This window comes from Ochotona princeps, chromosome 20, assembly GCF_030435755.1.
Source record: "Ochotona princeps isolate mOchPri1 chromosome 20, mOchPri1.hap1, whole genome shotgun sequence".
NCBI lineage: Eukaryota > Metazoa > Chordata > Mammalia > Lagomorpha > Ochotonidae > Ochotona > Ochotona princeps.
Genome location: NC_080851.1, coordinates 4,022,447 through 4,036,934, shown reverse-complemented (window position 1 = coordinate 4,036,934; position 14,488 = coordinate 4,022,447). Strand labels below are relative to the sequence as shown.

Below are 14,488 nucleotides of genomic sequence, written 5' to 3'. Positions count from 1 at the left end.
GGTGGTTAGGGAGGGCTCCAGCCCCAGGCCATTAGGGCTCCAGCTCCAGCTGGTTAGGACTTCAGCCCCTGGCAGTTAGGGCTCCAGCTCCAGCTGGTTAGGACTTCAGCCCCTGGCAGTTAGGGCTCCAGCTAGGTGGCTAGGGTTCCAAAGCAGGCAGTTGGGGCATCTCAGGTTTAAATTGCCTCATTGTTACTCAGTGTTTAAACTCTGCTTCAGTCTGGACAATTAAAACAGAAGTGCATGCCTCTTCTCTCCTCCTTCCTGGGCAGATGTACTCTACTGGAATTGTCAAGTCACAAGCAGCAGGGTAGAGACTGTGTTGGGCGATGGTTAGACTTTCTACTTGGCAATCTTGCAGCTTCGTGTGTAGCAGAATTATGTTCTAATTGGACAATGATGCAAAGCTGTGTGAACTTAAATCTCTGGTATAATTCAATTGATCTTAAATCCTTAGGGTCTGAATAGAGACATGTAAAATTTGTGGTTAAGTATTTTAAAGAGTTGAATCAATCTCAGAAAATGCTTGGTTGATGAGGAAGGTCTGGCCGAGGTGTCAGCTGGGACTCCTGTGGCTGTTAACAGAGGGCTTTGGTTTGAGTTCCAGCTCCATCTCCTGACTCCAGCTTCCTGTTAGTGCAGTCTCTGGGAGGCAGTGCCAGAGGGCGCGAATAGCTGCATCCCTGCCATCCCTTGGGGAGATCCCAGTTGAGTCACTGGCTCCCAGCCTGGGCCAGCCACGGCTGCAGGGACTATAGACACTTGGAGAGTGAGCTCACAGGTACGGGCTTTCTCTCTCTGCATGTTTTTCTCTCTGCGTCTCTCTCTGCCCCTCAAATAGATGAATAAAATTTTAAATATGCATAAGAAGAGCCAAAAATGATGAATAACTGAAAAAATATCCTGGTGTTTTCTTAGAGCCAATGTAGTATTCACACAACTGGAAACTCAAACGGTCGCTTTTTTTTAATGATGTGATTTTTTTAAAAAAAACTTGTCCTATGACTTTAAAACATTTTAATGTTTCATAGCATAATGATAATGCTCATTAGTAAACTAAAATTAATGTTAATAGTATCAAAAGTTAAGATCTTCCACATAGTGTACATGGTAAAGTTTTTCCATGAAGCACTAAGAATATCTTAAACACTATGTTTTTTCTTGTATTCCTTGATGAAAACTTAGATTCTTATTTATACTTAACTTTGCTATAAATAAATGTAAAGCATGGTGCATTTTTTTCTATTGCTGCACAATTCAAAAGTTCTCATTCTTTCTGATCAATATTTCATTGCTGGAATGGGGCACAATTGACAGATAACATGCTTTTTTGAAACTAGACACAAGAAGTCAATATGTTCACTTTTAAAATTCCATTCTAACTTATTATAGTTCACTTCTGTTGTAGAAGCTTTTGAAAAGGAGCAAGCGTAGAATGGCAAAGAATTACAGATTCTGGAGGCAACTGCCCAGACTCTCATCTCAAGTCTATTGCCGATCAGATATGAGCTCTCTAGCAGCTGATTTCTTCTTTAAATTTTCTAGTGTTACTATTTTCCATGATACAGGTTTGTAGATGTAGATGTGGTGGCTCTGTTTCTCCTTCTCCCCGTCTGTAAGGAGTGATAACCCCAGGACCTTTCTCTTCGCTTTTCTTTGGAAGGTCAGATGAGTGATGTGCTTAAACATTGTAAGCAGTATGTAAATGTTGTCTATCATTTTATATATATAAACTAGATAATTCTGTGCTGCCATGTCTTTTTTGTTTTTTAAGTTGAAAGGGAAGGAAGGAAAGAAAATGAGGGATCTTACAGCTACTGGCTCATTCCATAACAGCCAGGACTGGACCAGGCCAGAGCAGGAGCAAGAATCCAGCTGGGCCTCCCCCGTGGATAACAGGGACTCAAGGAGTTGTGCCATCACCTGCCGCCTCCCAGGATGCACGTTAGCGGGAGGCTGGAACTGGGAGCAGAGCTTAGGCTGGTACTCCCAAATGAGTGTATACTAAAGCTTTGGTTGGGAAAGTGGTTCCTAGAGGAGAGTATACATTTTTTGCCCATGATTACCACTTTTTGCCTATGATTACAAGATGAACGGGAACATTGTGCAAGGTCTGAAGCGGTCCCAATTACAAATGCTTTTCCCCAAGGAGTCGGTGCACCTGTTCCCAGGACATCAGTCCATTCACCAATCAGTAAGCTCTGTGAAGCTCCTGATTCAGAATTCTAATTGAAGCCTCATTGTAGAGACACAATGGATTAAACCATGGGCCATGGGACTCAGCTCATTCTGTCCCATCCCAGGAGCTGAGGGTTGGCTTTGAACATTCCAACCCCTAACCTCTAGTGCCAAGCCCCTATTCTAAAGCTATGGAGGGACCCCATGATTAACTGTCTCATCAACATGACTTGTCCATCAAGGAATTTTAGTGCTTTTTAAATAATTATCAACCACAGTAAAGATGTGATTGACTTGATATTTTATCCACAAATGAAGTGTCATCCCAACATATAAAGTAAAAGCTCTTATAAGTGTAGACAGCATTAAAAGAAATATGAATGTTGATGATTTTAACACACCACAATTTGATAAAGTTGACATAACATTGGACTTAGAGTGAGAGAGGTTTGATTGACAAGTGGGCACAGACAGAGCAAGGAGCAGAGGAAGAATGGAAGCTGTAGAACTGATGTCCTTGGCCGAAGTAGAAGGTGGGACAGGGACACATGGATGGGGCCAGGTGCACCAGGAGAGTTAGTGGTGGAATGTGACTTGGTGGTAACTTCTGCACTTTTGCAACTTCATCTTCCAAGCAATGCTGGAGTCCCTGGGGAATTCTGAATATGGGAACAACACAGAAATGATAGCCCAGTTTTTACCCATCTGTAGTATTTTGGATAAATGGAAGGAAGAGAGGGGAGTCATGAAACTCATTAAGTGGCAGTTAGAATTTAGAACCAAGTATTTTGCCTGGGAAACAAGCATTTCTACATTGACATCCCTGAGCAGCAGAATCCTGCCTACAGGAAAACATCTGTCTCCCAGTGTGTACAGGACGCCACGCCATGACTTCTGACTCCCATGGTGCTCCTGCCCATGGCATGGCTGCATCTCACCCTAGCAACGCTTGAGAACCAGTGGAGCCGTTGGTTCTGGCGGCGGTACTGGGAACCCACAGGCTGGCACAGCAGGGCCCTCAGCCACACAGCATGCGTCATCTGGCCACCATTCTGGTTTTGCAGCCCTTTGCAATCTGTACACATTTAATTAACTAATAAGAATTAATAAGACTTCCTGATAAACATATTAAAACTATCCCCTTGGATACTAGTTTGAGGTACAAATTTTTCTTTTGTTCCATTCCATGAAAACATAAAAGATCAGTATGTTTATTTAAGCCCTATTTTATGAGAAGACATAGAATGCTCCAAATTGAATAATAAGCTTTCAATTGAAGCCACTTCAGTCCACAGCTTTTCTCTAAGCTTCTAAATTTGAGCAGGTTTCACTATAATTATTCTCATCACTGTAATTTTGAGCTGACAGTCTGCTACTTAAATGGGAGAACTAGAGAAATGATAGCCCTGTTTGATAATTCTGTTTATAAAAATAGGCATACTTTTCTTATTTACTCAACTATTTTGCGTCAGAGGTGAAAATGAGCTGGTGTTTTGGAATTAAATTTTTATTGACTTAGAGAAAGGCATTAAAATGTAATTTGCATGTAAATGTAAGATGATATTTCATGCTAATGATAGCAGTTGAACACATCTCATCCATAAAGAAAGGGCATGTGCCAGACCACTAATGTTTGTGTCACTATAATATTGTTCTAGGTCAAGTGCTTTCAAAATAAGCTTGTCAAGCACCAATTTTGTCTGTCATCCAAAAGACTATAATTCAGGCCCAAAAGGTGCTTGAGTCATGTCAGCCTTTAAAAAGCACAAAGGCAGAAACACTAAGGCCAGTCAAGCGTTCAGGTTAAGACTTACACTTTATAAAGTATTAGGAATGTGTTTTATTCAAAATATATTTCATTTATTATAATGGCATATATAGTATGTAGAATTAAAATGTACCTTGGTAGACACTGGTTTTGCATGTAGATATAAAATGTGGAAAGAAAAATTCCAAATACAAGCTGATGTTTTTCATTAGAATAAGTGAAATTTAGTAATAGAGTCTTAGCCACTTAAGTACATTCTATGAAGATAGACTACATTGAATGAATCTTTATTTTTCTCCTTCAAGATGTACAAGAATAACAAGTGGTCTGCTAACCTGCAGTGGAACAATTAAATTATATTGTGGTGTACCGTGAGGAAATGGTGTGGATTTAACCTTTGTGTTTTGTACCATTTTGGGGTCCAGGGAACTTGGAAATAACACTGCACCCTGTAGCTTAACTGCCTCTAGGAAAGTTTTGTGCAGAACAAACAGCTCAATGTCATGGGCTTTGTTGATGCTAAATTCTGGAGTAGGACCAGGAGACATGCTGCCAGGACCAATGGAGAAAATCACTTCTCTCGTGAGCTTGGCAGGACTTTGCTACGTGATGGCTTTAAAAAGTCATTCTTCATTTCCAGTGACGTCTTTCTCGTCCTAATCTGTCCCCTGGGTTATGGTCTTGATGCAGTCCTGAGCTGTTAACTGTATTACACAAGCAAACAAGCAACACAACTGGAACGAGCCCTCTCCGCCACCTCCCACTCTCCCCAGGGAGGGCTCCCGTGTGTTGGGCTTTGTCTCTCTCCTTCCGTTGGCCTGCAGGATCTGCTCAGCATCCTTTTGTCTACCCTCAGAAATTTTGCCAGTCTTTCAAAGTTTAGCGTCTGCCCACTATATCCTTCCTATTGAAGCTGGACGTGGTTCCTTTTCTTAGTCTCTGGTAGAGCTTTTTCGCTCAACCTTTGTGCACTGATTCTGCGCAGAACGTGCCTAAGGGTGTTGATCCGTGGATGCAAGCCCTTCCACAGCCGCTGAATAAACAGGAGTTGTCTTTGGGACACTATTCCAGGCATGGTACAGAAATAAGCCCCCACCTTGCCCTCTGTAATTCATAGGCCAATAAGCAACCTAAAATCAAGTGCACAAATCAAAAAAGAAAAGAAGAGCCCCACATCTTAAGAAATATGCTGATAAATATCCTGAGCTGCGAGTGAGATGTTTGCTAGTCTTTTCATACCAGTCAACAAACTTGCATGCAAATCTTCCCACCGAAAGACACTCCTCAAACTCATGTTTTGTTTTCTTGAATCCACCCATATCTGTATTATGTGCACACTCAGTATGTGCCTGCCCAGAATCTAGCATGTCCATTTGAGTAGTCCAGGCAATCATGAGAAACTCACAAGTTCTAAAGTCCTCAAGCCGTGATCTGCTGCCTCCTACCAGGAGGCAGCCAAAGGCTGGATGGAAACTCGAGCCCAGCACTCCATGAGTGCACACATCCCAAACTGGAGCTCAGCTTGCTGCACCACATCACTTATCCCAACACTGAAGTGTTTACATGAACTACATGTCAGGCACTGCTGGATTCATTGCTTAAATAAACACCCACTCTAGGATTTTGTGCCTTTGGCTTCTTTTGTTGATTTTCCTCCAGATCTCTGTTTTTCTTCCCTTCATCTTTTGTTCTTGTGTTGCAACATACGAGCACTCGTGTGTTTTCATGTAAACTGTGTATGCTGTAGGAAGAGCGTAAGGGGCACCTGCTGTTCAATCAAGCTGGTGGCCAACTCTGGGGCTCATTACATCAATGTCGGCACTGCTTACTTGATATTTGAAATGCAGTCAGAGTGCTAGTCCTGTGATACTAAATTCAGTCATGTAACAAGCACAATAAAACACATCAGGAAGCTGCATGGGAAGGGAGCAGCTGAGAGTCTGTTGGCCACATATGATGCCAGCACCTCAGCATGGCCCCTGGATGTGCCTTTAACATGCTCAGCACAAAAATGAGAAAGTCTCCTAATTCTGGTCCTGGCTCCATGCCCTGTTAGTATCCCACACAAGTACCAAAAGGGGACGATCAGGTATCCATCCCTGGGAGTACAGATAAGAAAAGTCACTCAGCAAGAAGAAACAGCAGGCTCTGTGTGCCCAGGGGGCTCTGGAGGCAAAGAACCCAAATGTGTACATGAAAGAGGGAAAAAAGAGAGGTACAAGTCAATGTCAGGCGTGTGAATTAGGAGTCTGCACAGAGAGTGCATGCATTTTGTAAGCGTGTACACACATGGACAGGCATTTGGCGCATCCATGAAGTCACTGCCTGAGATGCCCCTGTCCCGTATCAGAGTAACTGGTTGGAGTCCCAGCTGTTCTGCTTCTAATTCAGCTTCCTGCTGATGCGCATGCGGGAAGGCTCGAAGTCCTGGATCCCTGCAACACACAGTGAGACTGGATTGAATTTCAGGATCCCAGCTTTGTCCTGGCCAGGTCCTATCTGTGTCAGGCAGATGGAAGATCTCTCTCCATCTCTGAGTTTCTGCCTTTCAAATACACTGAAAATAGATAATTTTTTTTGAAAAGTGATATATACCAACAAATTTAAGAGTACACAGTAATAGATGCAGTTGTTGTCTGCTGAGGGGATGAAGGCAGAGCCTACAGGAAGGAAAGACTAGGGAAATAGAAAGGACTTTTCCAGGCTAAGGATGGCAGTGACCATGGATAGTTCTGTGCAAGTGACTTTGTAATGCAAACGGAAGAAAAAATTACAGTGAGACTCAGCACCATGTCTGGCGCGTCGTATGATCAGGTCTGTAGAGGAGCAGAAGAATCCTAGAAGAAAATGGTCAAATAATAAAAAGATTACATTTTATCATCAGAAATGTAGGAGCCCAGTGAACATTGGCTACCGACACCCTCTGTGTTCCCAAGCTCTCAGAGATGACCACGAAGCACTGGGCGTTTTCTGCCTCTTCAGAGAAAAAGCCAAAACCCTTGAAATGTGATGGAAACTTCCTGGTAGCCAGTTGAAACCGATCAAAGTTAAGTGGTGTTTGAAAAAAATAATCAAATCCAAAGTGTAGTACCCTGCTGGGTGATGCACTTCAATCAGTCTTCAAGGAGTCATTCACTCTCTCCAGCGCTTCACACAGCAGATGTGATGGCCTGTCCCTCCCCAGAAGATGCATGCTGAAGATAAAAATGCAAACAGAACTCACGGTAGTGCCTAAACTGAACGGATAGAGGGTCAAGTTCAGGAGAAAGGCCAGCATGTGATTAAGAACTGACTGACTTGTGATGAGGCTTCAAAAAGATTTTTAAAATAAGGCTTAGCATGAAATAAAAGCAGCAATAAGGTTCTTAATTATGCAAATAATTAGGGGAAGGAGATAAAATCTGGTTTTTCTCTTCTCAGAAAATGGAACAAAATAGAACTGTATTAATTATAAAAGAAAATAAATGGTTCTGTAATACGGTTTATTTTTACATGTAATTGCCATAATAGCGCATTATCTTTGTTTCAGATACACTGGCCGAGCTCAGCGCTAAAAACACAAGAATGCATAATGAAAGGCAAAGATGCAGTAAGTCTTACTTCATTGTCAGTTTTTCCTCTGATCAACCACAAAAGATTAAGTAACTAAACTTTTATTTGCTGCTTTAAAAAGAGCTGAAACTTATGAGAAAAAATATGCATATTTAAAATGTATGGATAAATAAAAATTTCAATATAGAGTTAAAGGAAGCCACAGGGCCATTCAGATCTTGATTTTAATTTTGCTTATTGCATCTTAACCAACTTGAGCTTCTATGTCCCTCAAGCTAATGCTTAGTTCCTATGTATTTGGGAGAAAAATAATCAAAGGTAGTTTTTTGTTTGAGAAAAAGATAATCACATCCTTTGTGAGATTTGTATTGAGCAGTAAATGAGAAACAAATAAAAAACAAAGGGAGAGAAAACACAGAGTGACCAAAGGCCACACACGTGCATTACCTATTCCAGAATGTTCTGAGGGCCTCTCCTGCTCTAAGAAGCAATATTGTCTTCTCTGCCACGCGTGAGTGGCAGCTTCTGGACACAGCCCCTTCCACACCAAGGTGTGAGTGAGAGGACTGGCATGCTGGGAGTCGCTGACTGATCTGATGGCCCAGTGTCTGTGTGCCTTTGAAGGTGAACTGAGCCTTGTTTTCGTAAGAAAAACAAAGATGCCAAATAAAAGACCACCACACGTTGTACGGACTGGATTTTCTGTAGCAGTTGGGTCACAGCCAAGGAATGAGTGAACACATTCTTACAGCCTTAGCCCACATGCTGACTAATTGAACACACTCACTGCCCTGTCAAGCTAAGCTGCACTGAGCCAAAACGTGGTGGGATTGGTTCATGCCAGGCTGTGACGGAAACACAGGAGCAGCTATGCGAGAACAGAACGCTTCCACTGTGCCTGAATGGCAGCCCACAGAATGGCATGCCAGGAGGGTGGGAAGTCAGAGAAACCCATCTGTGTGTTCACATCAACCAGCATCGCTTTCCTCAGACTTGCTATTGTTCCAGTCACTTCCGATGACATGGGCTTGCTAGCCTGTTCATCCCAGCCCCGTGACAAGAAACTAACGGGTTGGCATCACAGTATATCCTTATAAAGCATTACCTGTACTGTTCATCTCGTGTATTGATTTCAAGATAATATTTAGCATTCAGATGCCAAATTTCATATTTCAGATGCATATTTCTTTCATAATTTATTGCTAATAAAACAGCCCCTAGCTTTCCAAGAGGGTGCTAGTTAGAATTTATGTAGCCAAAATTGGATTTTCAATAGTTTTGAACTTTTTTTATCCAGCATATTGATCCTAAAACATACTGAATCACAAGTGTATTAAACCCTGTGAAGTGTGTAGTCTCTGTTGGGCACTGGTGTAACGGGGATGCAGAGATGTGTGAAATGCTATTCTGCCCTCAAGAAGCTCAGCTGGATGGTCCCACAAGCAAGTGTGGCCATGGGTCAGTTTTTGTGCACTAAAGTTCTATCATGACACAGCCATGCACAGACAGTTGGCGTTGCCTATGACTGTGTTCATGCGAGAGCATGGAGGGAAGCCACTGCCATGGGGACCATGTGGCCCACCTAACAAAATGAATCGACAGTCTGGTCACTTTGTTGAGAAAGGCTGCTCGTCCCTGGACTATCATCTTCTAGGAACCCTACAATCCAGGGTGATTTCTGTTCTTAGCTCTCCGAGCATTCAGAGACTGGAAAACTGGCCTTCAGAATGCCCCAGTGCTGTGACACCTTCAGGTCTGTAGAAGTTTCTTCACCCAGAACAGAGCTGTTCTAATTATCAGACTCCTGGCTTCATGCTGATTCACTGTTGATATTCTGCTTAAAGAGCAGCAGGCCCAGGGGTAGCTTCACTACACGGAGGGACGTGTTGATGTTGCCTGCAGCACTGTGTGCCTGGGCTGATGTCCATGCGGTGCTTTTTAAATTCTTTAGCTGTGAACTAGAACATATGATGTAGGATACACCCCTGATAGCCGTTTGCTGAAATATGTACTGGGCACCCCAGCTGCTTCTCCCACCCCATCCCTGGGTCCCTTTCCTCTTCCACCTGCCCTTCCTGCCCGCTACATCCAAGGCTGGCTAGTGGTGAAGCTGAGAGTCCTAGGGTTATAGGAAATCAGCGTTTTTCTACTAGGGCCAAGTGCTTTGGATGACATTAACCAACTTGCTCCCTTTTGTTCCTACTTCAGAGTGAATGTGCAAACTACGTGAGGGTTTTGCACCACTATAACAGGACACACCTTCTGACCTGCGGCACCGGAGCCTTTGACCCCCTGTGCGCCTTCGTCAGGGTTGGGTACCATTTGGAGGTAAGGCCACGGCACAGCCGATGCTTCAGACAGCTTTCTTTCTAAGGGAAGAAGGGTGATGCAACTCCTGGGAAGGACACCAGTGTTGGTTAGGTGCTCTGCACTTCTGAGACAGGACAGACTCCTTGCTGGGCCTCCTGTGAATCCTGCTCACTGTAAAATCCATGCATCCGGTACTTCTCTCACTATTCCTTCTCTGAATAATGTTGTGGGTTCAGTTGACCAACTTCAAACACATGTGTTATAATCAAGCTGTGTGCTCTGTAGTGTTCCTATGTCCTTCATTAGTTTTGCCATTGGAACTGGCACTGTGGCATAGCTAGCAAAGCCATCGCCTGCAGTGCTGACATCCCATATGGGTACCAATTCAAGTCCCAGCTGCTCCACTTCCTGTCCAGCTCCCATCTCCTGGCAAATGTATGTAGAAAAGCAGCTAAGGATGACCCAAATGCTTAGACCCCTGCACCCGCATAGGAGATCCAGAATAAGCTCCTGGCCCCTGCCTTCAACCTAGCCCAACCCTGGTCCCTGCAGCCATTTGGGGAGTGAAGTATCAGATAAAAGATGCCTCTCCAATACTCCTTTTCTCTGTAATTCTGCCTTTCAAATACATAAATCTTTTTTAAAATTAATAAGAATAATTTCACCACCAAATATATAATTATGTAAATAAGCCAATACACATTATGTCTTATCAAGGCCACACAAGGACGTTTTGAATGTGTAGTTACTTTTTCCGAGTCAGGTGAGGTGGGAATGCGGAGTGGGAATATGTCCAAGGGATTAAAGGTAAATCACCATATGGGGGCTCTCTGTCTCCTTCCCTGAGAGCCCCCCACAAGGGGCGTGTGCCCTGAAAGCTGATCCCAGCAGAATTCTGTACACAAACACTCTTCACCAGTAGTAGGCTGGGAGGCCAGTCATGGAGGCTGGGCCCACACAGTAGGGAGCTCTAAAGGCTCACTGTCTCACCTGCCTGCTAAGGCACATTATCTCCCATCCTCACACTGGAGCTCCGAGATAACACTCTGATGTCAAGATGCCTGATCTTTTGATCTTTCCTTTAGATCTGAAATCTGAATCCTGCGTTAAAGTGGGACACACATCAATGAGGGCACAGTGCTAACTCATCTTGGTTCTTACACCCCATTTACTAAAGGATAGCAGAGGCTCTATTTCTAGCCACCAGATATAAAGAATATAAAGATATAAAGAATATAATTAAAAATATTTCTGATATTCCTTCCTCTAGTTAACACTCAGGTGTATTATAATTAGCAATATTTGAAATGATTAGTAGCAGTATTAAAAAGTACCCTTGAGTGAGGTACATTAGCTGTCGACTAGCTTGACAAGGAGTTGTCATTAGTGTATTTTATGTTTATATAAAAAAAGTGTCTCTGTGTATTTGAAAGGCAGACCTACGGAGGAGAGAATAAGAGTGAGATCTCCCACCCACTAGTTCACTCTCCAGATGGCCACAGTGGCGAGGACTGGGCTAGGCCAATGCCTTGAAGCTGGAAATCCACCCAGGCCCCCCAGGTGGGCAATGGGCACTCAAGCACATGGGTCATCTCCCGCTGCTTTCTGAGGCGAATCACAGGGAACCGGAGTGGAAGTGGAGCAACTGGAAGTGGAACAGTGTTCCTATAGGACATAGGCCTCACAGGCAGCGACTTGGCCCATTGCACCGCAACACCAGTCCCTCCAAGCATATTGTAAAGGGCAGTCGTGTCCAGTTGTAGATTAAAGGAAGGTAACATGCACAGATATGAGTACATCACAGAGTGTTTTTATTGAGCCGTCTTAAAGAAACAGTGCAGATGGTATAGTAGAACATTGGTGTTTGGGAAGGCAGATCAGGCCAATGAGAAGTCAGAAGACACACGTGTATGCAGATGCACAGGGGGCACCTGCGTGTTCATGTATTTGTCTGAGTGCATCTTATGGTACACATCTGCTGGTAACAAACTCAGTTTTCATTGATCTGAAAATGCCTCATTTCCCCTTCATGTTGGAGCTATTTTTCCTGCTACTGAGTTGGCAGCAACTGTTGAGGCTTAGCAGTTTTTTATTTTCCTTTAGGAGTTCCCTGTTTTCCTGTAACTTCTCTCCAAAGTGCTGTTTTATTCTTACGGCTCTTACCCGATTTGCCCTTTCCTCGCCTTTCACGATGTTGTCTCTGTTTTTGGGAGCGACATCTCCGTCCCTTGCCCTGGAGTCTGCAGAACTGGTGGTGGAGGTGGGTGGCTCTGCCTGTGAGGAACCGGAAATTGCTGGAGACGTAAGTTCGTCTTTTGCATCTAACTGGGCAAAGTTGTGGTCGTTCTTCATTTGTGTCACGGACAGACTTTGCTCTGTCCTTGTTGCACTTTTCCAGGGATTGGACTTCTAAGGACGGTCCCACAGGTCACTGAGACACGTCTGTATTCCGTCTCTTTACTCTTTAGATGGAATGAATACTGTCACTCATCGCAATGCTCTGACTATACTCACCCAATCAGTGTTTCGCACAGATTTCAGATTCTTTTTTACCCTGGAATTTTCCACTTCTAGGATGAGCATTCTGACCCTATTTTTACTCACAGGACTCCATTTTACTTTAAGTCCTTGAAGTCCCTTGAGTCTTTAACAGTTGTCTTAAATCCCTTCCTTGCTTATTTGAACACCTGCCTCTCAAGGCCAGTTTGCCCTGACTATTCTTTCTGTTAATTCTGTGTCACAGTTTTTGATTTTTTGTATGTCAAGTCATTTTTACTGTGTACTGGACATTATATATTTTTCTTCAAGATTCTGGTTTCTGCGCTCTTTTTAAAGAAGGTTTATTTTTGTCCGCAAAGACAGCTCACTTGGCTGTACTCAAACTCATGCTTCCAGCAAGTCACAGCAGCCAGCTTCGTCACCCTTGCTGCATGCTGTTAGTGGTCCACTTGCACACGTAGCTCAGTTATCAGACAAGGATTCAGATAAGAAGCAAGCGAATTGCAAAGCATTCACCCCATTTCTGTGCATCTGCCCTCGCTTTTCAACTGATCTGGGAGTTTAAATCTCTACTGTTTGATTCCCCAAGCTAGTTCATCTTTAGCTTTTTGGTTGTCCTTTTCCAATCATTCCTCTCTAAAGTCTTTGGAGAAGAAATATTTAGGGAAATTCCTCAAGCGAAAAATTCCAGTTGCTTTCCATTGTTGTCAGATGGTTGTGTTTTAAGTGTGATCAAGTTGTCACTGTTGTCTCTGGAAGCATTGTCCACATTATCCGCAGAAAAAGGACGTTGTGTAACTCAGCTTCATCTGTAGCATTTTTTGTGTGTCACATCAGTTATTCATGTATTAAGGATTGAAATCCTTGAGTCAAAATGGGACCTCTGAGTACAAGATACCTTATTCATAATCATTGAATATGATTAAACAGTATCTTAATTATGTGAATATCAAATGACATTTTAAGAAAAAAATCTGCTTGTGTCATAAGAGGCACTTATGGCCATATGATAGAGCAATAAGAGATGTATGCCCAAGCACCACTGGGAGACCTCAAGCCATTTTCTATGAGGAAATGAAACGTTTCCAGTCACTGCAGGAAAAAAAAATGCCTTGAGCAAAAAAACACAGAGGCAATCATTGGCCTGGTTGGTTAGGGAACAGCGGGAAAGAGAGCTGGGACAATCGGTGGAGAGTCCTCACTAACACTGCACAATGACATTCTGCAGCATTCCTCAAAACAGCGTGGATACCAGGAAGAGGGTAGGAACAGAACGTGTGATTGATGTGACATTAGTAGCATTTAGAATTGATTCTGCGCAGGACATGATGGCCGTTCTGAGCACTGTGTTGCCACAGCAAGGGCTAGGGAGTATGGGACCAGGCAGATGGAGAAGCTTCACAGTGGGAGCCCTGAGGGCACAGGGTTTCAGCAGGTGCTGCAAGCGGCAGGGAATTCAAAAGGATCTCCTGGGTTATTCAAAGTGCAGTCTTCAACAGCAAGAGGGAGCTGTGGGAACATAGTGGAATTTTCTGCCACTCTAACAGTGGCTCGTATTTCCCACTTTTAGCTTGTTCATTTCCACTTACAGTTACTGGAAAGGTTGAGGCCAGAGCCAGGAGAGTTTTTCTCAAATTAGATTGAAAGATTGAATTATGGGACCCTGAGGGGATATGGGGGTAGCCTCCTCTGAAGGAGTCTCCGTTCTCTCATCACACCCAACCTTTTCCTCTCCCTCTCCCCTCCTACCCGTCCTCCTCTCCCCTTCTTCCCTCTCTCCCTATCGTACCATCCCTTCTCATTGAACCAAAGAGCTGGGAAATGCCATGATCCAGCTGAGCATAGAGTGTGTGAACCGAGTCGGTACAATCAGATTGGTACATATAGTAGGCAATGTTAGCAGAGCTCCAAAGAAGACAGTTTTGATGTGGGGTGAGGTGACTGAACGGTGACAAAGTAAAGGCAGTGGTGCTGTTTAACCAAGAGTAGGATAGCGAAAGAGAAGAAATGAGTGGCGGGCCCGGCGCGATAGCCTAATGGTTAAGGTTCTCACCTTGAACATGCCGGGATCCCATATGGGCGCCGGTTCTAATCCCGGCAGCTCCACTTCCCATCCAGCTCCCTGCTTGTGGCCTGGGAAAGCAGTTGAGGACAGCCCAAAGCTTTGGGACCCTGCACCCA

The 14,488-nt window shown here is 43.7% G+C and overlaps 1 protein-coding gene across 1 annotated transcript in view; it reads left to right on the top strand.

The window, feature by feature from the left end:
• Window positions 1-14,488, top strand: part of SEMA3E (semaphorin 3E) — a 175,742-nt gene that overhangs the window by 110,521 nt on the left and 50,733 nt on the right. Inside the window, exons 3-4 of the mRNA XM_004582505.2 lie at window positions 7,476-7,535; window positions 9,707-9,826. Coding sequence (XP_004582562.2) covers window positions 7,476-7,535; window positions 9,707-9,826 — 180 coding nt within the window. The remainder of the gene's footprint in view (window positions 1-7,475; window positions 7,536-9,706; window positions 9,827-14,488) is intronic.